Source organism: Vipera berus (genome assembly GCF_964194415.1).
Source record: "Vipera berus genome assembly, chromosome: W".
Classification (NCBI taxonomy): Eukaryota; Metazoa; Chordata; class Lepidosauria; order Squamata; family Viperidae; genus Vipera; species Vipera berus.
The window spans coordinates 73629472-73655684 of record NC_138210.1 but is presented as its reverse complement, the minus strand read 5'-3'; the positions used below and the strand labels follow the sequence as shown (position 1 = coordinate 73655684).

General features: G+C 49.4%; 1 protein-coding gene across 1 annotated transcript in view; it reads right to left on the bottom strand.

Annotated features, from left to right (window-relative positions):
• LOC308676168 (chromosome-associated kinesin KIF4-like) overlaps positions 1-26213 on the bottom strand; it is a 45411-nt gene that overhangs the window by 14493 nt on the left and 4705 nt on the right. The window contains exons 4-26 of the mRNA XM_081341921.1: positions 25629-25721; positions 24842-25008; positions 23676-23770; positions 19779-19898; positions 19472-19647; positions 19236-19297; positions 18078-18210; positions 17567-17625; positions 16278-16383; positions 14984-15034; positions 14297-14482; positions 13558-13661; positions 13123-13267; positions 11378-11488; positions 8593-8676; positions 6404-6517; positions 6104-6259; positions 5817-5902; positions 4815-4944; positions 4427-4597; positions 2352-2459; positions 804-881; positions 613-714 (exon numbers count right to left, since the gene is read on the bottom strand). Of these exons, the coding sequence (XP_081198047.1) occupies positions 613-714; positions 804-881; positions 2352-2459; positions 4427-4597; positions 4815-4944; positions 5817-5902; positions 6104-6259; positions 6404-6517; positions 8593-8676; positions 11378-11488; positions 13123-13267; positions 13558-13661; positions 14297-14482; positions 14984-15034; positions 16278-16383; positions 17567-17625; positions 18078-18210; positions 19236-19297; positions 19472-19647; positions 19779-19898; positions 23676-23770; positions 24842-25008; positions 25629-25721 (2637 nt within the window). The remainder of the gene's footprint in view (positions 1-612; positions 715-803; positions 882-2351; positions 2460-4426; positions 4598-4814; positions 4945-5816; positions 5903-6103; positions 6260-6403; positions 6518-8592; positions 8677-11377; positions 11489-13122; positions 13268-13557; positions 13662-14296; positions 14483-14983; positions 15035-16277; positions 16384-17566; positions 17626-18077; positions 18211-19235; positions 19298-19471; positions 19648-19778; positions 19899-23675; positions 23771-24841; positions 25009-25628; positions 25722-26213) is intronic.

Genomic DNA, 26213 nt, shown 5'->3' with positions numbered 1-26213 from the left:
ACTCCCAGAATTCCTCAGCCAGCCATCCTAGCTGGGGAATTCTGGAGTTGATGCCCACCTATCTTAAAGCATACTGGCTGGGGAATTCTGGGAATTGAAGTGTATCCATTTTAAAGCAGCCTGGCTAAGGAATTCCGGCAGCGGAAGTCCACCTATCTTAAAAGCATGCTGGCTAGGGAATTCTGGGAGTTGAAGCCCACACATTTTAAAGCATGCGGGATGGGGAATTCTGGGAAAAGTCCACCCATCATAAAATGCTGGGTGGGGAATTCTGGGAGTTGAAGTCCAGCCATCGTAAAGCATGCTGGCTGGGGAATTCTGGGAGTTGAAGTCCAGCCATCGTAAAGCAGGCTGGCTGGGGAATTCTTGTGAGGAGATGGACGGCAAATACATTGAATAAATAATAACAACAACAACATGGTCTTAAAAGACCTCCAGATTTTTTAGGCAACACGGTCGCTCCTACGTCCGATCGTTACGCGGCTGCTGTTTTAGCAGTAACCGGGACAGTGGAAATATGATAAACTTCCCTATTTCTAAGGAACTGGCCAGTCCTCGGAAGACACACACACACACACACACACACACACACACACACACAAGAACACCCACCTTGGGAGGGACGTAATCAAAAGGAGATTCGGGACTATCTCCGAGGCCGGGATTCACCTGGTAGATCTTCCGCCCGCTGGCAGCCTGGAGAATAGTCAGCTTCTGCGGGAGGAAAGAAAGGCTGGGTGGTTTTTGCCCGGAAAAAGACGAGGCTACCTGTCCGTGCAGGTGAGGCCCTTCTTTGGACTCACCTGTTTGAGCGTCTCCAGCTCTTGGCAGAGCTGCTGGTTCTTCTCAAACACCTCTTGCATTTTTCCCAGCTCCTCGTCCTGCCGGCCGCCGAAGGGGGGAGAAGCACGAGGGACAGAGAGAAAGAAAAGGCCGGCTTATTCGTTTAGCGACCGTTTCGCTTCACAACGGCGGGAGCAACCTCGTGCCCCCCCCCCCCGCCACTGACACTCAAGCCTTTGGGCCACTAGCCCGCAGGGGCGGTCCTCAACTCAGAAGGGTTCGTTTAGCGACCGGTCAAAGTCCCAACAGCGACGGTGGGGAAAAAGGGACACTTTTTCACACTTAACGACCGTTTTTTCCCCCAGCATCGCCCGCGCTCACGTGGTCAAACCTCAAAGAGGCTTGGCAACTGGCACGGACTTAGGACGGTGGCAGTGTCGTTTCCCCCCCCCCCAAAAAAAGGATTTCCCCTTTGGACACCTTCCGGCAAGCCAAGTCAAGGGGGGGGAGGGAGAAGCCGGATTCGCTTAAGAACCGTGTGGCTCGCTTAACGACGGCAGCGATTCCCTTAACAACTGTGGTAAGAAAGGTGGTAAAATGGGGCAAAAAAAATCAGGGAACCCGTCTGCCTTAGGAATGGGAATCTGGGGCCCCGTTGTAGCCCTAAGTCCTCTCCGTAAACTAAACCAGAGCCCTCCAAGGTTCGTTCTTTCTTCTTTCCTTTTCCCTTCCTTCATCTTCTCCCAATTCATTTCCTTCCTTCCTTCCCTTCCACCCTCTTCCCTTTCTTCCTCTTTCTTGTCTTCCTTCCTTCTTCTCCCAATTCATTTCCTTCCTTCCTTCCCTTCCACCCTCTTCCCTTTCCTTTTTCCTCCCTGCCTCCCTCCCTATTTCCTTCCTTCCCTCTTTCCTTCCTTCCTTCTCCCAATTCATTTCCTTCTTTTTCCTCCCTGCCTCCCTTTCTCCATCCCTCCCTATTTCCTTCCTTCCTTCTCCCAATTCATTTCCTTCCTTCCTTCCTTCCCTTCCACCCTCTTCCCTTTCCTTTTTCCTCCCTGCCTCCCTCCCTATTTCCTTCCTTCTTCTTTTCCTTCCTTCTCCCAATTCATTTCCTTCCTTTTTCCTCCCTGCCTCCCTTTCTCCATCCCTCCCTATTTCCTTCCTTTCTTCTCCCAATTCATTTCCTTCCTTCCTTCCCTTCCACCCTTTTCCCTTTCCTTTTTCCTCCCTGCCTCCCTCCCTATTTCCTTCCTTCCCTCTTTCCTTCTCTTTTCCTTCCTTCCTTCCTTCTCCCAATTCATTTCCTTCCTTCCCTTCCACTCTTTCCCTTCTTCCTTTTTCCTCCCTGCCTCCCTTTCTCCATCCCTATTTCCTTCCTTCCTTCCCTCTTTCCTCCCTCCCTTTCTCCTTCCCTCCCTCCCACCGACAAGGAATCCTTTACGCCCTCAAACCTCGGCAGCGACCAACCCAGGACTCTCTGGATCTTACCTCTTATCCTGAAACGCTATCAAGCCCCCCCTCCCCGCCCGATTTAAGGCCATCGCAGCCCCCCTCCCCCCCCCGCTCACCTGGAATCTGAGGCGATCGAGAAGCTGCTGTTCCCGTTCGGAAATGGAGGTTTCCAGCCTTTTCTCAGCTTCTTCCTTTTGCTGGACTTGGCTGAGCAGGTAGAGAATCTGCCCAAGGGAAAGAGGGTGGCAGCGTTTGGCAAGAGAAGGCGAAGCCGAGCAGGAAGTGGAGCTCCCATAATCCACAGCTTCAATGGGCTTTCTCCCTCGTCTTAAGAGAATTCCAGCTCCAAGCCAGCTTCGGAGTCCCCTGCTGGTGGACTTCAACTCCCAGAATTCCTCAGCCAGTGTGAGGGAACTATGACCCTTTGATGACTTGTGGACTTCAACTCCCAGAATTCCTCAGCCAGTGTGAGGGAACTATGACCCTTTCATGACTTGTGGACTTCAGCTCCCAGAATTCCTCAGCCAGTGTGAGGGAACTATGACCCTTTGATGACTTGTGGACTTCAACTCCCAGAATTCCTCAGCCAGTGTGAGGGAACTATGACCCTTTGATGACTTGTGGACTTCAACTCCCAGAATTCCTCAGCCAGGCCGGCCGGCTGAGGAATTCTGGGAGTTGAAGTCCTCAAGTCATAAATGGGCCATGTTTGAAGACCCCTGCTTGTGGACTTCAACTCCCAGAATTCCTCAGCCAGGCACGGCCGGCTGAGGAATTCTGGGCGTTGAAGTCCACAAGTCATAAAGGGGTCATAGTTCCCTCACGCTGGCTGAGGATTTCTGGGAGTTGAAGTCCACAAGTCATCAAAGGGCCAAGTTGGAAGACTGCTGCTCATATTAGTCCTCAACGTACGACCGCAATTGAGCCCCAAAGTTAGGTGTCGCGTTAAAAAGTGAATCCCCCCCTCTGTTTTACGACTTTTCTGGCCACACGTGTAAACTGCCATCGTTAAATGAGTAGCCCGGTGGTTAAGTGAACCTGGTTTCCGCCGTCGGCTTTGCTTATCAGAAGGTCGGGGGGGGGGGGGGAAAGGCGGAGGATTGCACGGGGAGGGTACTGCGACTGTCGTAAATAGGGGGCCATTGCCAAGTGTCCGAATTTCGATGACCTGACCGTGAGGAGGCTGCGACACGGTCGTTAAGCGTGAAGAACGGGTCCTAAGTTGCTTCCACCCACCCACCCCCATGCTGTTGTAACACGAACTGTGTCAAGTCGCGGATGGCCTGCGCCAACTTAGCGACGGCAGTGAGTCACTTAGCAACGGTGGCAAGAAAGGTCACAAAACGGGACAAAGCTGGCTGAAACCGTCCTGCTTAGCAACGGAAATTGGCGGGTCAATCGTGCTCAGAAGTCAAGGACGACCTGACGATTCCTGTTCTTCGAAAACAAGGTCCAGCACTTTCAGGGGGGGGGGTGTCACTGCGTTACCTATTGTGACATTTCTGCAAACAGTGTGTGTGTGTGTGTGTGTGTGTGTGTCCCAAAGGTGCTTTTTTTCAGGAGGCAACAAGACTTTTTTGTTTTTTTCTTTGAAGAGGTTTCGCTTCTCATCCCAGAAGCTTCCTCAGGTTCTGACTGCATGGTGGAGAATGGAAGGATTTATACTCCTTTGCAGACAGCTGCTCCTTTGCCTTCTTTTAGAGAGCAGTTGAGGCCACTTGGAGGTTTAGCTGTGTCCTCAGGGTCCACATTTTGGACAGAGAGGACCGCTGGTTTGGAAGAGGGGTCAAAGAGGCCATCTAGGTCAAAAATGAACAGCCCTCCCTCAACAGAGGGGGAGGGACACGGCACCATCCATCTCCTGTCTACAACACGGCCCTTTCAGCAGTTCCAAGAAGGCTCCACACCCATTTGCACCACTCAGGTGACCCTGAGCATACAGGTAAACCTCCAAGTGGCCTCAACGGCTCTCCGAAAGAATGCAAATGACCAGGTGTCTGCAAGGAGTACAAATCCTTCCGTTCCCCACCATTTAGCCAGAACTGAAGAAGCTTCCTGGGTGAGAAGTGAAACATCTTCAAAGAACAAAGGAAGAAGTCCAGTTGCCTCCTGAAAAGGGGGGGGGGGAGAAGCATGTTTTGGACAATCTGGATGACGGAGAATCCCAATCCTCTTTTTGTCCGGGCCGCACCTTCTCCTGGTACTCCTCCTCCACCTGGACCAGGCGTCTCTCCAGCTCGCCCTCTGCCTCGGCGGCCCCCTTACACTCTTCCAGAAGCATCTTGTGCACGTCGGCGCAGGAGGTTTTGTTCTGCTGGAGCCGGCTCTCCAACTTCCCGTTTTCGACTTTGGAGGACACCAGCTTTTTTGGGGGAGCAAGGAAATTCAACAGAAGGGGAGGACATTAGGAGAGTTTCTGGCCACACACCCACACCCAACACACCTCTTGACCAGTAGAGGACCAGCGAAGCTTTGGACCTCCTCTTGAAGGTACCAACCAGCCACGTCCTGGGGCCAGGCGGGTTGGCGGGGCCCTTTCTGGAGTGGCTCCTGGCTTCTCTGCGGCCCCCAAAACTTACTTCCCCAATCAGGTATTTGATGGCGCACTTGGCTTCGGATATGGTAGCAATGTTTTCCCAGCGCTGTTTGGCCCGGTCGCCGCTCTCGGCGTCCAGCAACTTCTGCTGCAGATCGGCAATCTGGGCGCTCCTGTGGAATGGGGTAAAAGGGTTGGTGGGCACGAGCAACAGCACTTAAGACTTAGAGACCACGTCACCCTGTACCACGGTTTACGGAGTCAGCCTCTTGCCCCCAACAATCTGGGTCTTCGTTTTACCGACCACGGAAGGACGGAAAGCTGAGTCAACCTCGAGCCGGTCAGGATCGAACTGTTGGCAGTCGGCAGTTTGCCTGTAATACTGCATTCTAACCACAAGGAAGGAAGGAAAGAAAGGAAAGGAGAGGGCAATGGAAATGAGGAAGGAAGGAAGGAAAGGAGGAAGAAAGGATGGAGGGAGGGAGGGAGGGAAGGAAGGAAAGGAGGGAGGAAGAAACGATGGAGGGAGGGAGGGAAGGAAGGGAGGAAGGAAAGGAAAGGAAAGGAAGAGCAGTAGCAATAGACGTATATACCACACCATAATGCTTTGCAGCCTGGCTGAGGAATTCTGGGAGTTGAAGTCCACAAGTCATCAAAGGGCCAGGTTTGAAGACCCCGGCCCTCAGCCATTACAGACATATGCCTGTCCAATCTCTTCTTGAAAGCCTCCAGTGATGGAGCACCCACCACTTCTGGAGGCAAGGCGTTCCACTGGTGGATGGTTGCTGCTAGCCTGTCCTGCTTTGCGCCTACGGAGGTGGTCCAGCTGTCGTTCGTAACGCTTGCGTCTCTTCCATATTTGGATTTTTGGTCATCTAAGGCAGGGTTTGCCAACCTTGGCCCCTTTTAAGACTTCCAACTTTTGGACTTCAACCTCCCAGAAAACCTGCTGGGGAATCCTGGGAATTGAAGTCCGCAGGTTTTAAAGGGGCCGAGGTCGACAATCCCCCGACTGAAGAAGCCGGCTTCTCGGGGTTTCTCTTACCTGAGTTCTATTTCGGTCTCCAGGCTCTCGATCTGCTTGCTGATGGAATGGTTGATTTCCATGGATTTGTAGGAAAACGTGCGTCGCTGGGGGAGGGGGGGGGAACGAGAAGGATCGTCAAGCGCCAGAAGGAACCCCCCAAAAGGCTCATTTGGGTGGGGCGAAATTCCTTTAAAGCCAGGAAATGGGAGGGGAATCACCTCCCAGGCCGCTTCCAAAGGCCTGGATTGAGAGGGAAGGACCCCCCCCCCCACCCTTCCCCCCACCCGGGCTCCTGTATTGCTCACCCTGTATTTGGACGGGAGGACCTCTCCGGCCTCGTGCTTCTCTTTCAGCAGCGCAATCTCCTTGGCCAACGTCCGGCGGTCGTCCAGAAGATCGTTCAAATGATGGCGGGCTTCTTCTATGCTCACCAGGACCTCCACTTCATTCATCAGCCAGTTCTGGAACGGAAGGAGAGGATTTTGGCGCCCCAGGGTCGATGGGAATCTGGGCCACCCTTCCCATCATCCACTACCCGCATGGACCCCAGCTGCTGGGAATCCGAGGGGATCTAAGGAGCCAGAAGGCCATTCCTGGAGCCTCACCTTCACCCGGGCAGCGACTGCTTCCAGTCCCCGGCTCTGAAGGGCCTTTCGCTTCGTCCCGGCTTCGTGCTGCTTCTGGAGGGCATCCTTCAAGCGCTTGTTAGCCGCGGCAGCCTGGGAAGGATGGCAGAGGTCAGAAGCTTGGAAGGAGGCGGAGCCTTGCAGGGCAGTCCTCGACTTACAACGGTTGGCAGCCAGTCGAGTGACGAGGAACAAGTGAGTTGGAACGAACCGCACCGCCGCCTGGTTTGCTAGCGGCAGAGCCCCAGGTGGAAGAGGGGGGGGGGCAAGGACAGCCGAGAAGGTCGTAGGAAGCTCGCTTCCCACCATACAGGACATGGCTTACAAGCGCTTATAGCTCGGAGCATTGTTAGAGACTCCACACACCCTCACCTCACAGTCTGTTTCTGTTGCTCCCCTCTAGAAGGAGGTTTCAAAGTATTTATAGAACAACTAGATTCTGTAACAGCTTTGTTCCTTATGCCAAACTAGACTGTGATGTTTCTCCATGTCATGTATGTTTACATTATGTGGGTAAATGCATAATTGTATTTTTTTTGAGAGCTGAATGCAACAGTTTCATTTTAATGTATGCTGATTAATGTACATTTAAAATGACAATATTTTCTATTCTACTCTATTCCTATTCTATTGCATACTATTCTATTCTATTATTCAATTCTATTCTGTTTGATAATTCTATTCTATTCCATTAATTCTATTCTATTCCATTAATTCTATTTTATTATTCTATTCTATTCCTTATTTCTATTCTACTCTATTAATTCTATTCTATTCCTTATTTCTATTCTATTCTATTAATTCTATTCTGTTCTATTATTCTATTCTATTCTATTCTATTCCTTATTTACATTCTATTCTATTCCTTATTTCCTTTCTTTTTTCTATTCTATTATTGTTCTGTTCTGCTCTACTCCTATTCAAACAGGAACTGCCTTCTGCACCTTATCCAAGAACAGGCAGGTCAGAGAAAAGGCAGGAGCAGAGGTCAGCCAGATGACTCCTGAGGAGGCAACCTCGCCCTTCTTGATGGGCTGCACTGGAAGCTGGCTATTTAGCACACTAGACAGATGGAGGCGATGCTGGGAACAACGTGGTTCATTTCCTAGCTGTGTGTTTTCTGGCCGCTGCAATTCCTGCCTCGCTTTGGAATTGACACCGTGCCCTGACTTGGATCGTGCCTTGTGAACGCTGGTCTTTTCTCGCCTCGTCAACCCTCTTGTATTGTGAATTTCTTTTTGCCTGGTGGACTTAATTTGAGTGGGAAACTTTCAAGTGTCATCTGGACTCACTGCGACTTTTTGACAAGCAAAGTCAAAAAGTAAGCCAGATTCCCCGTAAAAACTGGGTCATGGTTTAACAACTGCAGCGATTCATCAGCAACTGTGGCAAAAAAACATCCCAAAACGTAAAAAGGGGCAAAAACTCACTGAAGACCTGTCTCACTTAGCTACAAAAATTTGGGTGTCCATTGTGGTCGTAGGTTGAGGACCACCTGTAAGGCCAGGAGTCAAGAGGCCGCCTTTGATTTACGACGGTAATGAAGCCTGCACATTACGATCGTGACGCACACCACTCACTTGGCCAAACTTTCTTGGGGGGGGGGGGTAATGACGCAAGTCATTAAGTGAACACCTCAGTCATTAAGCGAACCCACTGTTTGCTATGGAATGTTTTGGCAAACCCCTCCCCGCCAGACAGGTAGTTCTCGACTTCTGACCACAATGGAGCCCCAAATTTTTGCTGCTACGTTAAGACATTGGCTGAGTGAATTTTGCTGTTTTTACGACCTACCTTGCTATAGTTGCTAAGTGAATCACTGCTGGTGTTAAGTTTGTAACACCGTTGTTAAGTGAATCCGGCTGCCCCAAACAGAAGGTCGCAAAAGATGATCACGTGACCCCTGGGGACGCTGCGACCGTCGTCAACACGAGTCAGTGTGCCAAGCGTGCCAATTTTGATCCCGTGATCCTGGGGAACGGTCGTTAAGTGTGAAAAAACAGTCGTAGGTCGCTTTTTTCGCTTACCGCTGTAACTTGGAATGGTCACTAAATGAAACGTTGTAAGCCGAGGGCTACCTGCATTAGATGTTATTTTAAGGGGAAACACGAGGGTGGGGTGGGGGGCTTCTGAAAGAGGAAAAAGAGACAGTGTCGGCGGTCCCTCACTTCTTCGGCTTTGCGTCGGAGGACGGCGGCCTGTTTTTGGAAGTCCTGCTCCAACTTGACCAGTTCATACTGCCGCTTGCGATCCTGAGGAAGGAAACAAGATTAGATTAGATTAGACTGTCGCCCTGCCTATTTAACTTACATGCAGAGCACATTGTGAGAAAGGCAGGGCTAGATGAATCAAAAGTTGGAATTAAGATTGCCGGAAGAAATATCAACAACCTAAGATATGCAGATGATACCACTCTAATGGCAGAAAGTGAAGAGGAACTGAAGAGTCTCTTGTTGCGAGTGAAGAAGGAGAGTGCAAAAGTTGGGTTGAAACTAAACATTAAAAAAACCAAGATCATGGCATCTGGCCCTCTCAATTCCTGGCAAATAGATGGGGAAGAAATGGAGGTGGTGACAGATTTTATTTTCCTGGGCTCCAAGATCACTGCAGATGGGGACTGTAGTCAAGAAATTAAAAGACGCTTGCTACTGGGGAGGAAAGCCATGGCAAATCTAGACAGCACACTAAAAAGCAGAGACATCACCCTGTCAACAAAAGTGCGTATAGTCAAGGCTATGGTCTTCCCAGTTGCACTGTATGGCTGTGAAAGCTGGACCATAAGAAAGGCTGAGCGCCAAAGAATTGAAGCCTTTGAACTCTGGTGCTGCAGAAGACTCCTGCGAGTCCCTCGGACTGCAAGGCGATCAAACCGGTCAGTCCTAGAGGAGATCAAACCTGACTGCTCTTTAGAAGGTCAGATCCTGAAGCTGAAACTCAAATACTTTGGCCACCTAATGAGAAAGAAGGACTCACTGGAGAAGAGCCTAATGCTGGGAAAGGTTGAGGGCAAGAGAAGAAGGGGACGACAAAGAATGAGGTGGCTGGATGGAGTCACTGAAGCAGGAGGCGTGAGCTTAAATGGACTCCAGAAGATGGTAGAAGACAGGAAGGCCTGGAGGAACGTGGTCCATAGGGTCGCGATGGGTCAGACACGACTTCACAGCTAACAACAAAAAACCTTTATTGTCATTTTTTTCCGTGGGCACAACGGCACACGTTAAAAATGAACTTTCAGTTGCTTCCTGCCCAATACACCTTTGAAACAATTCCGTACAACATATGTATAGACCAATTGTAGGCAACCTTGGCTCTTTTATGACTCATGGACTTCAATTCCCAGAATCCTGAGCCAGCTCAGGAATTCTGGGAGTTGAAGCCCATGAGTCATAAAAGAGCCAAGGTTGCCTACCCCTGGTATAGACCTACACCCTTACATACAGGAGTGGCCAAAATGGCGGAAACCCTTTTGGGAAAAGTGTGCAGTGGAAATGCCGCCTTTGGTTTAAGTCACCCCCCCCCCCAATTTTTCCTCATTTCTTTATAACCGCAGCCTCGTTTCACTTAATAATACTATTTGACATCGCTTTCTGGTCGACCGGGCCCACTCGTCTGCACCGTCACTTTCATTTTACGACGTTTTACAAGCTCACTAAATGACAGAAGACACACACAAGAAAAACCAACCGACTTTGACGGCAGATCGCATAACACGCTGACAAATGTCCTCCTCTCGGCTTCAATGTATGACGTCGATCACTGGATCCAGCTGTGATCTGTTTGGCTCATTGCCAAAACAAGAGGACCCCCACCCACCCGGATTGGCTCTCTAGACGCTCCTGCCCATCGGCTACAATCGGATGAAGGAAAGCTACCCGAGATCAACCTCAGCCAAGCTGTGCTTCCTTTTTCTGGTTATTTGGCTATAACTGTAAGGACAACAGGGCGGAAGGCTCCACGCCCGTTTGCACCACTCAGGTGACCCTGAGGCCACAGACAAAACCTCCCAGTGGCCTCAACGACCCTCTAAAAGGATGCAAATGACCAGATGACTGCAAAGGAGTATCAATCCTTCCACTTCTGGGATGGGAAGCGAAACGTCGTTCGTATTTATGACACTTGCTGTGTCCTGGGGTCATGGGATCCCCTTTCGCAAACCCCAAACTTCTGTTGTTAAGCAAGACAGGCGTTCAGCGGCTTTCGTCTCATTTTACGACCTTTCTTGGCCACGCCCGTTAAGTGAATCACTGCCGTGGTTAAGTTAGTAACGCAGTTGTGAAGCGAATCTGGCTTCCCCCATCGACTTTGCTTGCGAGGGACCCTGCAGCCGTCGTAAAGACATGCCAGTTGCCAAACGTCCAAATTTTAATGATGTCACCAGGGGGATGCTGCAACGGTTGTAAGTGTGAAAAAACGTCATAAGTCACTTTTCTCAGGGCCGTTGCAACTCCGAACGGCCACTAAACAAACGGCTGTAAGAAGCGAACTATTTGTAATGTGCTTTGAATAGTGTAGGTACTCACTGACAGTGCAAACCAAAATCACCCAGCAATGCCTTGTATTTAGAAGAGAATGGAGTGGAATAGAATAGAATAGAATAGAATAGAATAGAATAGAATAGAATAGAATAGAATAGAATAGAATAGAATAGAATAGAATAGAATAGAATAGAATAGAATAGAATAGAATAGAATAATAGAATAATAAAATAAGGAATGGAATGGAATAGAATAATAAAATAAGGAATGGAATGAGATGGAATGGAATAGAATAGAATATAGTGAATGGAATGGAATGGAATAGAATAGAATAATAAAATAAGGAAATGTGATGGAATGGAATTGGATGGGATGGAATGGAATAGAATAGAATGGAAACGGAGTTTGGGATCTGTGCCAGGCCAGCTGATTTTAAGCTGCTTCCGTGTGGGAATGAATGTCCAAGCGTCCAGCTCACCTGGGCCTTCAGCTGGATGACCTCCTTGTCCTTCTGCTGCTTCCACTGCCGGAATTTCTCGGCATCTTCTTTCATCTGCCGAATCAGCTGAATGCGTTGGTTTTTCATGGACTAACAAGTTGAGAAAATGGATTTTTTTAGGAGAAAATGGTAGATAAAAGTTTGTTGGTAAAACAAACTTTTGTATCACAGAATTCCAGCCTTGTTTGTATCCTAATTTACAGTCTAAATGTTGGAGGTGTGGTAGTTTAGAAGCTACCTATTTTCACATGTGGTGGACGTGTAGAAATATAAAAGCTTTTTGGATTAAAATTTGGTGGAACATTCAAAAGATTTTTAAGAGAAAGATAAAGTTTTCCCCGCAATTGTTTTTATTGGGCATTGTTGTAGATTGTGATGTTAAAGAAACTAACTTGATGTTGAACATGATAACGGCAGCACGGTTACTGGTGGGACAATATTGGAAGAAAGATAGTTTGCCCACTGTAGAAGAATGGGTGTTTAAAGTTTCGAATCTTGCAGAAATGTCTAAGATTTCTGCTTATCTGAAGGCTCATTCACAGGAAAGATATATTTCAGTTTGGAGGAGATGGATAAATTATATTCAAAACAAATATGGGACTAAAAAGTATCATTTAGCTTATGAGTAGATTTTAGTGGGATATTGTTATTGGTACTTTGTATGTATCTATGTTAAAAGAGAGTTAAAGCGCATTATGAATTTGGTTAATTGTATATTATGCATAATTTTTATTTAGATTATGATTATTGTAACTATAATCCTGTATTTAGCTCTGGGAAGTGGGGGGGGGGGAAGTGGGTGGGTTTGGGGTGGGAGGGATTTGGGGATATATTGTAAAATTTTGTTTTTGTAAAACTCTTTAATAAAAAAAAAAGTTTGTTGGTAAAAAAAAATGCCTCACGTTTGTACCCACAGGCTTTGGGGGATGGATTGTGTCACTAGCCACCTTCATTTTCCATAATTAAAGGAGCAGGCTTCCAAATTCCAGTTGTGTCATAGACACGCAAATACGTGTCCTGTACACATCTAGGTATTTGTTTTCCTTTTTTAATATCCCAAGGTGTACACTCAGCTGGGTGACTTTGGGCCAATCACCAAGTGACAGTGAGTTCTAGTTCTGCCGTAGGCATGAAAGCCACCTGGGTGACTTTGGGCCAATCACCAGGTACCTGAGTTCTGCCTTGGGCATAAAAACCAGCTGGATGACTTTGGGCCAATCAGCAGGAGAGTGACTTCTAGTATCACCTTAGGCATGAAAGCCACTTGGGCAATTTGGGGACAATCCCCAGGTGCCTGTGAGTTCTAGTCCTGCCTTAGACACGTATGCCGGCTGGGTGACTTTGGGCCAATCCCCAGGTGCCTGTGAGTTCTAGTCCTGCCTTAGGCATGAAAGCCAGCTGAATGACTTAGGGCCAATCCCCAGGTGCCTGTGAGTTCTAGTCCTGCCTTGGGGATAAAAACCAGCTGGGTGACTTTGGGCCAATCAGCAGGAGGGTGACTTCTAGTATCACCTTAGGCATGAAAGCCACTTGGGCAATGTGGGGACAATCCCCAGGTGCCTGTGAGTTCTAGTCCTGCCTTAGGCATGAAAACCGGCTGCGTGACTGTGGGCCAGACCCTCCCTCCGTCTCTCTCTCTCAGCGTAATCCACCTCACAGGGGCTGCTGTTGTGGGGAAAATTGGAGGAAACAAACCACCCAATAAATAAATAAATACTGTTTACCTGGATTTCTCGGTGGAGCTTGGAGACGGTCTGCTCGCTGGACTCTTTCATCTTCAGCAACTTTGACTGTTCCTTCAGCTTCTTCTTTAGCTCGCTCATCTCCCCTTCCAGCTCCTGGAGACGTTTCCGGCGACGTTCGCTCAGCCTGAATGGAGATCGGAGCCAGAGGGTCCGAAGTCCGGCACCACCCGCCCCCCCTCCCACAACTCAGAGACCCTTCCCCTAAGGCAGGGGTAGGCCACCTTGGCTCTTTTATGACTCGTGGACTTCAACTCCCAGGATTCCTGAGCCAGCCACGCTGAGGAGAAATGGAGAAGTTTCCATAATGAGCCAGGCCGGCTCAGGAATTCTGGGAGTTGAAGTCCATGAGTCATAAAAGAGCCGCAAGGTTGCCTGCCCCTGCCCTAAGGGTTTATTACGCCTCGTGCTCCTCACTTGGCTTGGGTGACGTCCTTCTTGTTGATCTGCAAGGCGAGGACCAGGTCCTCCTTCTCCTTCTGCAACTTGGCCACCTCTTCTTCCAGGTTCTTGATGTTGATCTTGTCAAAAGGGGGGAAAAAGAAGAAGTCAAGTTGGCGTCTTTGTGTGTGTGTGTGTGTGTGTGTGTGTGTGTGTGTGTGTGTGTGTGTTGGGGACGGGGGTTAGGTTTTCAAGTCCAACTGCCCAGATGTCACAAAGGGCCACTTGCTCTGGCCAGGCCCTAACCCTAACCCTCCATCAACTCTTCTTGCCGGTTGGCAGGACGTTCCCTGCGATTCTTGTAAGCCAAGGGTCTTCAAAACTTTGGCCCCTTGATGACTTGTGGACTTCAACTCCCAGAATGCCTCAGACTCGTACACCTCTTCACAGGGCTTTCACAACCCTCTCTGAGCGGTTTACGGAGTCAAGCCTATTGGCCCCCCGACCATCTGGCTCCTCCTTTTTACCGACCTCGGAAGGACGGAAAGCCGAGTCAACCTTGAGCCGGTCAGGGTCGAACTGCTGGCAGTGGGCAGAGTCAGCCCGCAGTACCGCACTCTAACCACCGCGCCACCACAGCTCGTTTAAATAAATACATACATACATAAATGAATGAATAAATAAATAAATAAAAGCTAGGCCTGGCGGTTAGCCCGTTGTAATAATTTGCGATCTGACACTTTGGCCCTGCCGGGCTTGAGGCTGCAGCCCTTACCTGGGACTGGCACTGGATGGGCTCCAGCTGGCGGTCACTCTGGGACAGCTTCCGAGCCAAGGCCTCCTTGAGGGCCAGCGCTTGGTTCAGCTCTAGCAGCTCCTTGGACATCTGAGCTTGCTGGAGGGCGTGCTGAGCGGCGTAGTCGTCCGAAGGCCGAGGCGCCTCTAGGTGTACCGAGGATGTCTGGAGAAGAGAGAAGATGGTGTGTGTGTGTGTGTGTGTGTGGAGAGAGAGAGAGAGAGAGAGAGAGAGAGAGAGAGAGAGAGAGAGAGAGAGAACATTAACACTGTTATGCAGCTGTTTCTCAATCGTGGCCACTTTTAAGACGGGCGGACTTCAACTCCCAGAATTCTCCAAACCCGGAGGGGAGAGGCGTTTCCATGACAGCCAGAAGTGTTTTATCACCCGTTTCAAGGCCCTTGATACTGCAAATGGCCATTAAAACATCTGGAGGTTAAGTGGACCACAGTAGGGGGGAGAGAGGAGGGGGGGGAAAGGGATGGTTTTGTGGGTGTGTGTGTAAACATGCCCACACATGAACTCCTGTTACTCGCACGAGTGGGGTGGCGAACCCCAGCAAAGCTCACATGAGTGGGGCTATGCGCACCCACCCACCCCACACACACAAACGTGCCACAGCCCACAGGTTGGGGACCCCTGAAGTAGAGGGCCAGGTGTACTTACAGAGTCAGACTGCTGTTCCGTGATGTCCATGTCAGCAACAGCAGGATTTTCCTTTTGTAGAAAACCCAAAAAAAACAATTTTAGGAGGGAGGGACGGAGGGGAAAGAGAGGGAGAGAGGGAGGGAGGGAGGGAGGGAGGGGGAAAGAAAGGGAGGGAAAGAAAGGGAGAGAGGGAAAGGGGGAGAGAAAGGGAGAAACGGGAAAGAGTAAGAGAGAGAAAGAGAAAGAAGAGAGAGAAAGAGAGTGAGAAAGATAGAATGGGAGAGAAAGATTGAGAGTTGAGTGTGTGTGTGACAGAGAAAAGGTGAGAAAGGAGAGAAAGGGAGAGAAAGAGAGTAAGAGTGAGTGTGTGAGAAAGGGAGAAAGAAAGGGAGAGAAAGATTGAGAGTTGAGTGTGTGTGTGAAAGAGAAAAGGTGAGAAAGGAGAGAAAGGGAGAGAGAGAAAGGGAGAGAAAGAGAGTAAGAGTGAGTGTGTGTGAGACAGAAAGGGAGAGAGAGAGAGAGAGAGGGAGGGAGAGAAAGAGAAAAAAAAACAATGGATGTGTTTTTACAGTAACCACAAATATTACATCAGGAGTAGGTAGATTGCCATATATATTTTTTTGTGGATTTCCTTACAATAATGGAATTCTGGATCATCTAACGAAGACCGAGAAGGGGCAGGACTGACAAGTGAGCAGAAGACGTACGTTTTTCCCTGTCACCACTGTGAGAATTGAAGGGTGGACTGGACCAGATTTTGGCCCACAGAACAGCCTCCTTCAACCCCCTGTTGATAGGGCTCGCAACTTGGGCGTCCTCCTGGATTCGCGGCTCAATTTTGAAGATCACATAGGAGCCGTGACCAGGGGGGCTTTTGCCCAGGTTCGCCTGGTGCGCCAGTTGCGACCCTACCTGGACCGAGATGCCGCCGGGACCTGAAGACCTGGCTCTTCGAGCTCTCTGGCCCAGGCTGAGAATTTTTTTTTTAATTTTTAATTTTAACTGGGTTTTTATTTTTCTCAGGGTCTCATTTAATCTTTTTAAATTTGTTTTTAACTTTTGTATTGATTTTCTTTTAAATATCCTGTAAACCGCCCTGAGTCCTTCGGGAAAGGGTGGTATATAAATCTAAATAAATAAATAAATAAATAAATAAATAAATAAACCTTCCCCTTTAGACCCCACGCTCGCAAACGTGGCTCAACATAAAACAAGCGGGTTACTTTGCAAGCCGGGCCTCCCTAGAAAGCCTTTTGGGAAATGCTGCCGCCCCGGGGGCCGCTGACGGCCGGGGTCCCCTTCAAAGCCTCACCAGCAGCTGAGCAATGGCGTGCTGTAACTGGAGAAATAGCTCCAAGGCCTCTTTCAGCGCTTCGTCCTCCAGCGATGTCAGCAGCTTCTGCAGGTCGAGTTTTAACCTGAAATTTCAAGGGGAACCTTTGGAGGCTTTTTCCAGACTGCAGATTTGGTTGGCTGGAGGCCTGTAAGACCCAGAATTCCCCAGCCAGGATGCTTTAAGATGGGTGGACTTCAAGTCCCAGAATTCCCCAGCCAGCCTGCTTTAAGATGGGTGGATTTCCACTCCCAGAATGCCCCAGCCAGCCATGCTTTAAGACGAGTGGACTTCAAGTCCCAGAATTCCCCAGCCAGCATGCTTTAAGGCGGGTGGACTTCAAGTCCCAGAATTCCCCAGCCAGCATGCTTTAAGACAGGTGGACTTCAAGTCCCAGAATTCCCCAGCCAGCATGCTTTAAGATGGGTGGATTTCCAACTCCCAGGATTCCCCATGAGTAGATTTCGACACCAGCATGGGAATTTTAAGATGACGTCCACCCATCTTAAAATTCCCAAGTCCTCCTTGACTTACGACCACAATGGAGAGCTTAAGCTCCGGGGCTAAGCAGAGCGGTGCTTAAGTGAGCCACACCCATTTTTTTTTTTATTTTTTGCCCCACGCTTGTTAAATGAATCACCACGGCCGTTAAGTGAACCACGTGGTAGATCCTGGCGCTTTCCCCACTGACTTTGTCAGAAAGTCACAAAAAAGGGAATCACGCCACCCAGGGGGACGCCGCAACCCTCGTCAATAACATGCCGGTTGCCAGAATTTCGACCAGGCGGCCCTGGAGATGCTGAGACGGTTGCAAGGATGAGGGCCAGTCCTAGGTCACTTTTTTTCAGCGCCACTTTAACTTTGGTCGCTAAACAAGGACTACCTGCATATATATCTCCCTTTCTGCATTTCTGACCTGGCTGATCCGTTGCTCTGGATCTCATTTAAGACCCTGGGCAATTTTAAGAAGAGACTGGACAGCCGTTTCTCAGAAATGGTATAGTGCCTCCTGCTTGAGCAGGGGGTTGGACTAGATGACCTCCACGGTCCCTTGCGACTGTGTTTTTTTCCCCCTTCCTTCCTTCTTCCCTCCCTTCTCCAAGTTTTTAAGAAGAGACTGGACTGCCACTGGTCTGAAATGGTCTAGGAATTCTTGCCTGAGCCAGGGGTTGGACTAGATGACCTCCAAGGTCCCTTCCAACTCTTGTTACTCTATTCTATTCATACCTCAAGCCACCTCTAAGAAGGACAGCGAAGGAGCTACTCACGCTGGATGTTCTCGGAGCTCTTCCAGCTTCAGGCTGATCTTTTCATTTTGCTGCTCTGTCTGCAGAAATGGGGGGAAAAGGCTTCTCTTTAGGAGAATCTCTAGGCCCGGGGTCTTCAAGCTCGGCCCTTTGATGACTTGTGGACTTCAACCCCCAGAATTCCTCAGCCAACGTGAGGGAACCATGACCCTTTGATGACTTGTGGACTTCAACTCCCAGAATTCCTCAGCCAGGCACGCTGGCTGAGGAATTCTGGGAGTTGAAGTCCACAAGTCATCAAAGGGCCGAGTCTGAAGACCCCTGATCTACCCCGTCTCTCAAAAACATATTCCGATTAGAGGAAAGGAAGGCTTAAGTCCCCCAAACACCAGGATGGTGCTACATTTTTTCCCCCCACCAAAGAATGCGTTCCCTCTTTTTTTGGGTGGTGGTGGGGAAAGTGTGTGCGTCTGTGTGGGTCCTTTAGCAGGAAATTTATCTGCCCGATCGCTTCTGGCAGCTGTGATCTTACCACTATGATCCTCTCCAACATCTGAGCTATCTGACCGGCAGCTTCGCTCAAACCACGGCTGAGTTTTTCGTTCTCTTCCAGGAGCGTGTGGTTTTTCTCCATCAGGGACGGGAGGTTTTCTGCGGGCTCCCCTCTGTCGGTGGGGAAAAGGGAAGCGTCAGATCTATCCCAGTGGGCCAGGAAAAAGTCTGGGAGTTGAAGTCCACAAGTCATGGAAGGGCCAAGTTTGAAGAAGGGACAAGTTTGAAGACCCCTGCCTTAAGAAGAGGAGGAGGAGGAGGAGGAGGGGGAGGGGGGGGAAGAGGACTGTGGGGTCCTTAGTGCTCTCTGAGCTGGGTTCCCAACTAGGGAACGTCATCAGTGCTAAAAGGGACGAGGAGGAGGAGGAGGAGGAGGAGAACTAATGGACCCTTGGTGCGCTCTGAGCTGGGTGGTTTTCTTGCAGACATTTCATGACCCAGCTAGGGAACGTCATCAGTGAAAGAAGGGAGGAGGAGGAGGAGGAGGAGGAGGACTGTGGGGTCCTTGGTGCTCTCTCAGCTGGGTGGTTTTCTTGTAGACGTTTCATGACCCAACTAGGGAACGTCATCAGTGCTAAAAGGGAGGAGGAGGAGGAGGAGGAGGAGAACTAATGGATCCTTGGTGCTCTCTGAGCTGGGTGCTTTTCTTGCAGACGTTTCATGACCCAACTAGAGAACATCATCAGTGCCACATGGGGTTGGGGTTTGAGGAGCGGAGGAGGAGGAGGAGGAGGAGGAGGAGGAGGAAGGAGGAGGAAGACAACTGTGGGGTCCTTGGTGCTGTCTGAGCTTGCTTGCTCTCTTGCAGACATTTCAGGACCCAACTAGGGAACATCATCAATGCTAGAAGGGAGGTGGGGGGGGGGGGTTTGTGGAGATGATGATGATGAGGAGGAGGAGGACTGTGGGGGTCCTTGGTGCTCTCCGAGCTTGGCGGTTTCCTTGCAGACCTTTCAGGAGCCAAGTGTGTAACATCATCAGTGCTAAAAACCTGCTCCTTTTATTACATCTTACCTGAAAGCAAACTCAGCTCAAGAGAGCATCAAGGACCCCACAATCAAGTTTAAGAAGAGAAACAGAAAGGTGAGGACTTCCTTGGGGGTGGGGGATGGGGCAGAGAAACATCTTCAGGTCTTACTGAAGTGAGACAGGCAGCGTTCCCCCGTGGGCTTGAAGCAGCAGCACTTGCAATTCTTGCACCTGGGAACCAAAACGGAGACCGAGGGTCTGAATTTTAGCATCCTGACGAGCCTCGCAAAATTTGTCACCCTCAGGAGCTGCTCGCGCTCCGCAGGGAGGCTGACCAGTCTCCTCGCCGCTTTTAAGGCCCGCCTGGCGCGCCGGGAGCTGACGGGCCAGGCTGCCAGGCCTTACCTGCAGCCTCAACCGGCTGATCTCGGCCGCTTGAGGGTCAATGTTGACGATCGGCTTGTTCTTTATCTTTCGGGCCCGGTCAGCGTAGCGGAGGGTGTTCAACGTCTCTTCGAGGTTAGAATCAGCCGGGCTGACGCAGGCGATCATCAGCGTGTGGCTATTGCCCCCCAAGGAATCTTTTTAAAAAAACAAAAAAAACCTAGCCTCGGTGGAGTTGTTGAGACGAGGGGCAGCGAGTAGCCCGGGGTGTGTGTGTGTGTCTCCTCCGCTCGCTCCGCAGAGCAGCCGAGACCGTCGTCGTTCTCACCTTGCAGAAGGCGGGTTAACTTGGAGTCGCGGTACGGGACGAACGAGCCTTTCTTGGTGTCGTCCCCCAGAGCGCTGATGACGTTCCCCAGGCAAAGCAGGCCTTTGTTGATGTTAATTCCTGCAAGACGGCGAGGAAGGGGAAAAAAAAAACAACGGGTCCTCTTGACACCACCTTTCTGGGTCTCCGTGGAGATTCTCAGCCCTCCATCCCAAAAAAGGTGCTTTCCCCCCCCCAGGAATAAATAAAATAATAAATAAATAAATAAATAAATAAACCTTTATTGTCAAAGTACAACATGTGCACATTGAGATTAGCTGAGCCTCCCCCCGTGCTCTCTCCCCCCAACACACAGTGACAACAAACCCTCCATCCTACCACACCATGTGAACCAACAACACCACACACCGGCCTCCCAAGTCAATCCTGCATAAGATTATGTCCCGTTTAAAAGCCTAACAGCCCACGGATAAAAGCTATTTTTCAGCCTGTTGCTACGGCTGGCTATATTCCTGTATCTCCTACCGGATGGTAGGAGAGTAAAGAGATACCGTCCAGGGTGTGAGTCGTCCCTGAGAATCTTCCTCACTCTTCCAAGGCAACGAGCCCTGGCGAGGTCATCCAGTGGTGTCAGGGGACAGCCCACAATGTCTTGTGCTGTGCTCACCACCCTCTGTAATACTTTCCTATCCGCGGCTGTCAGACCAGCATACCAAACCACAATACCGTACGAGAGGACGCTCTCTATAGTAGACCGGTAAAAGAGGGTCATTAGCCGTTGTTCTACCCTGTTCTTCCGCAAGACCCTAAGAAAGTGAAGCCTCTGTTGGGCCTTTCTAGCCACCTGAGTTGTGTTAACTTTCCAGGTCAGATCTTCGCAGAGGTAGTCTCCCAGAAATTTAAAGGAGGAAACTCTCTCTACACAGTTCTCCCCGATGTAAAGTGGGGCAGGTTCCTCCTTTTTTCTCTGGAAGTCTAACACCATCTCTTTCGTCTTGCCGATGTTTAGGTGCAAGTTGTTGTTACTACACCATATGGATAGTTTTTGTACCTCCGCCCTATATGCTGTCTCATCCCCACCTGTAATAAGACCCACCACAGTTGTATCATCTGCAAACTTGATTATCGCAGTGGATGGGTCAGATGATACACAATCATCTGACTGGGCTTCCTTTGTTTTTCCTTCGAAGACGTTTCGCTTCCCATCCCAGAAGCTTCTGCGGCTCCGACTGGATGGTGGGGAACGGGGACTCCTTTGCAGTCATCTGGTCATTTGCCTTCTTTTAGAAGATTGTTGAGGCCACTTTGGAGGTTTGATCTGTCTCCTCAGGGTCTCCTGAGTGGTGCAAATGGGTGTGGAGCCTTCTTGGCTGCAGGATGTTTGCTGCCCTGGGTGACTATAGGGTTTCCTGCCTGAGCAGGGGGTTGGACTAGATGACCTCCAAGGTGCCTTCCAACTCTTGTTATTCTGATCTGATCCGTCACGGTTGAAGACCGGCGCAGGCTGTTGGGGATGAGTACAACTGCACCACTCAGGTGAGCCTTAGGACACAGGTAACCCTCCAAGTGGCCTCAACGGATCTCCGAAAGAAGGCAAATGACCAGCTGTCTGCAAGGAGTATAAATCCTTCCATTCCCCCACCATTCAGTCAGAACTGAAGAAAGCTTCTGGGATGAGAAGGGAAACCTCTTCAGAGGAAAACAACATGGAAGTCCAGTTGCCTCCTGAAAAAGCACCTTAGGGACAACTGAGGACACAAGACAAAACTCCAAGTGGCCTCAACGACCCTCTAAAAGAAGGCAAACAACCAGCTGTCTGCGAGGAGTATAAATCCTTCCATTTCCCCCACCATTCAGTCAGAACCGAAGAAAGCTTCTCCTGAAAAAAACAAAAAAAAGCACCTTTGGGACAATCTTTCGGACTGATCCTTTTGTCCCTTCGAGAAAAAAGAGCAACGGAGAGGTCAAGATTCACCCTCCTTCTGCAAGATACAGGCAGTCCTTGAAGGATGAGGGTGATTTGAGCCTGGAAGAGGTGACGGTTGTAAAGTGGGACACTGTGTGTCCGGACCCGTTTTGTGTTTTTTTTAACCTTTTTTTTTGCGGCGATCATAACTACCGCATTCGTTAAGCAAACCCCATGGTCCGTTACGACAGAGGTCCCCAACCTTTCGGGTACCAGGGACCACCGGTTCCGTGGAGAGAGGTCTTTCCGCAGACCGGAGGGTGTGTGGTTTTGTGTGCTGACTGTATTCGATGGGTGGGGCTTTGCTTATCTGTGTGGAGCGGTTGCTGGTGTGCTGCAGCCTGGTACTGGTCCACAGACTGGGGGTTGGGGACCCCTGTCCTAAACCTTAAACCTGACCCTAGTCCTAAACCCTAACCCTTAAACCTAACCCTAACCTTTAACCTAACCCTTAAATCTAACCCTAGTGTCAGGACCCACCCCAAACCACGTCTTAGGAAGACAAAATTCTTGGGAGTCAAATCTATTCCAAAAAGAATCTTTACTATGACATGCTTGGTTGTAGGAAACGAGACAGGACTTAATATTATTCCACGAAGTAAACCCTTATAAAGAGTTCCCGGTTTAACACCCCCCCTTAACCCCATTTGGTCAGTCCCCCATCCTTTATCTCGTATCATCCCTCGCGTGGGGAAAAAGGAACTTAGGACCCTTCATGTTTATTGCTCTCTTCCGTGACACAAGCCAGATGCTAGCCCCCCCCCCTTTTGTTTCCCCAGTTCAAAAGGCTTCTCCTTTCCTTTGAAATGCCTAATACCGGTTCAATACACATCTATCCTCTTCTCTTCGGGAGATGGCAGAATCCATGGGATAATGTTTGAAACATTCCATTTATGAATATGATATCAATGGATTCTGACACCTAGCCCTAAAGCAGAGGTCCTCAACCTTTCGGACACCAGGGACCAGTTCCATGGAGAGAGGTTTTTCCCGTGAAGATCACGCAAAGTATTAGTACCACTTTATAAAGCAAAGTTTTACATTCAGGCAGGAAAAAATCGAAGGCGCAGGTACAGACTGGGCGAGACCAGGCTCAGAAACAACAACGGTGAGAGGGACATTGACCCTGGCTGCAGCCGTGGGTGGCAGCAGCCAAAAAAAGCCAACACAGTCCTGGGCTGCATAAACAGAGGCACAGAGTCAAGATCATGGGAACTATTAGCATCGCTTTATAAAGCCCTAGTGAGGCCACACCTGGAACACTGCAGCCAATTTTGGTCACCACATCACAAAAAAGATGTTGGGAGTTTGGAAAAAAAATTCAGAGAAGAGCAACTGAGAAGATCCAAGGCCTGGAGACTAAAACATACGAAGAACGGCTGCAGGACTTGGGTTTGTCTTGTCTAAAGAAAAGAAGAAATAGGGGAGACATGATAGCAGTCTTCCGGTATCTGAGGGGCTGCCACAAGGCAGAAGGGGCCAGGTTGTTCACCAAAGCATCAGAGGGCAGGACAAGAAGCAACGGATGGAAACTCATCAAGGAGAGAAGCAACCTGGAATTAAGGAGAAACTTCCTGACAGTGAGGACAATCAACCAGTGAAATAGCTTACCCCCAGAAATTGTGGGCGCTCCATCACTGGAGGTTTTTAAGAAGAGGCTAGACAATCACCTGTCTGAGATGGGATAGGTTCTCCTGCTTGAGCATGGGGCTGAATTAGAAGATCTCCAAGGTCCCTTCCAAATTCTATTCTATTCTATTCTATTCTATTCTATTCTATTCTATTCTATTCTATTCTATTCTATTCTATTCTATTCTAATCTATTTATTCCATTCCATTCCATTTTTATGTTACTCTACTCTACTCTATTCTATTCTACTCTACTCTATTCTATTGAAGTTGGCCTTAATCTGGTAATTTTCCCCTTTTACCTTCTCTCAGCCGATCTCCTTCGGCTTTCGTCTTCTTCTGCCTCTCCGAACCAGCCAGGTCAACCAGATGCAGTTTCGAAAGAAAGCCAACGTTCCTAAACCGGGGGAAAAATTCAGTTAGCTCAGAAGGCAACCGATGGCAAAAGGCTGGGAATTAAGGAAGAGCTTTAACATGGAATGTTTACTTTAAAACCCTAACTGGATCTCCTGGGGCCCAACTGAACTAAATTAATTAAAACAAGGGGGAGGGGGTTTCCTCTCCCTTAATCTCTCTCGTGCTGCTGGATCAACTCTTCATTTATTGAGATTTGTTTTTCTCCCTCCTTTATCATACTTAGAAATAATTCAAGGTGGCAAACGTACAGTCTTTTCTCGTGAACTCAACCCTGTGAGTTGAGTAGAGACACCCAAAGTCACCCAACCGCCTTGCATGCTTAAGGCAGGACTAGAACTCCCAGTCTCCTGGTGATTGGCCCCAAGTCACCTGGCCGGCTTTCATGCCTAAGGCGGGACTATAACTCCCAGTCTCCTGGTGATTGACCCAAAGTCACCCGGCTGGCTTTCATGCCTAAGGTAGAACTATAACTCCCAGTCTCCTGGTGATTGGCCCCAAGTCACCTGGCCGGCTTTCATGCCTAAGGCGGGACTATAACTCCCAGTCTCCTGGTGATTGACCCAAAGTCACCCGGCTGGCTTTCATGCCTAAGGTAGAACTATAACTCCCAGTCTCCTGGTGATTGACCCAAAGTCACCCGGCTGGTTTTCATGCCTAAGGTAGAACTATAACTCCCGGTCTCCTGGTGATTGACCCAAAGTCACCCGGCTGGTTTTCATGCCTAAGGCGGGACTATAACTCCCAGTCTCCTGGTGATTGACCCAAAGTCACCCGGCTGGTTTTCATGCCTAAGGTGGGACTATAACTCCCAGTCTCCTGGTGATTGACCCAAAGTCACCCGGCTGCCTTTCATGCCTAAGGCGGAACTATAACTCCCAGTCTCCTGGTGATTGTCCCAAAGTCAACCGGCTGGTTTTTATGTGTAAGGCAGAACTATAATTCACCGTCTCCTGATTTCTAGCCGGGTGCCTTCACCACTAGACCAAACTTATTTAAAAAAAAAAACTGGAAACCCCATAAAAAGGTTTGCCTATCCAGACCCTCTTCTTACTCATCAGCTTTGCTTTTCTGCTCCACCGACACGGTGAAGATGGCGTGGGAGCGGGACGACTGCGTATTCATTGCTGTGGCTGCGACCGTTCTGGAATTGTTGCCTTGTTCCAGGCAGAGGACGGTCTCTTGGGCGCTGGACACCACGTGCTCCGTCAGGCCCACGATCTGCGTTGAAGCAAGAGGAAGAGGAAAAAAGAATACTCAGACCCCCCCCCCGAGGCTGCCATCCCTACATCTTCAGAAACCACCGGGCTGAATTTGGGCCCAAGTTGTAAAAGGTGATTTGATCCTCTTTCGGTAGACCTGCTCCAGGCTCCGGCCGTCGAGTGTCACGAGACCGTGATTCCACACTTTGCAATCATTTAGAAATAGAATCATGAGGCTGAAAAGGGACGCCGGAGGTCTTCTAGTCCAGCCCCTTGCTGAAGGCAGACAACCTTATACCAGGGGTCTTCAAGCTTGGCCCTTTGATGACTTGTGGACTTCAACTCCCAGAATTTGAGTTTCAAGACCCCTGCTTGTGGACTTCAACTCCCAGAATTCCTCAGCCGGGCATGCCGGCTGAGGAATTCTGGGAGTTGTAGTCCACGAGTCATCAAAGGGCCGAGTTTGAAGACCCCTGCCTTATACCATCCCAGACAAATGATTATCCAATCTTTTCTTGGGAATCTCCAGTGATGGAGCACCCCCGACCTCTGGAGGCAAGTTGTTCCACGGATTAATTGCTCTCCCTGTCAGGAATGTTCCCCTCTTAAAATTAGTGGAGTATTAAGAAAGAATTTTACCCTAATGCCTCCCTTGGGGTCCTCGCGAATGCTGATCTGAGCAGTCCGTTCCTTGCCTGTTGCCAGCAGGTCCAAGATATCTTCATTATAAATCTGAAGGCAATAGAAGAGAGTCAAGCTGAATAGAGCAGGCAATAAATCAGGGGTGGGGAACTATGGCCCCTTCTGTGGACTTCACAACTCCCAGAATTCCTGAACCAGCCATGCTTCAATGACCTGGAGACTCAACTCCCAGAATTCCTGGGCCAGCCATGCTTCAATGACCCGTGGACTTCAACTCCCAGAATTCCTGAACTCCAGAATTCTGGGACTTGAAGTCCACAGATCGTAAAAGGGCCATAGTTCCCCACCCCTGCAATAAATGAAGGCTTTGGCCTTGCCTTACATTAGCTAACTGCAGAATCTGTTTTCAACTGAACGCAGTTTGTGGAACTGTTTTAGCTTGGAAACATAAGCTGAATGTTGAGCGAACAGTTTAGATAGCTGGCTACCTGCTTAAAATAATCACCTTTTAAACGTTCGGGAAAATGTCTGTAAATTGTTTTTTTTAATATATTTATTTACTGGAAACTGTTGACTGGTGTT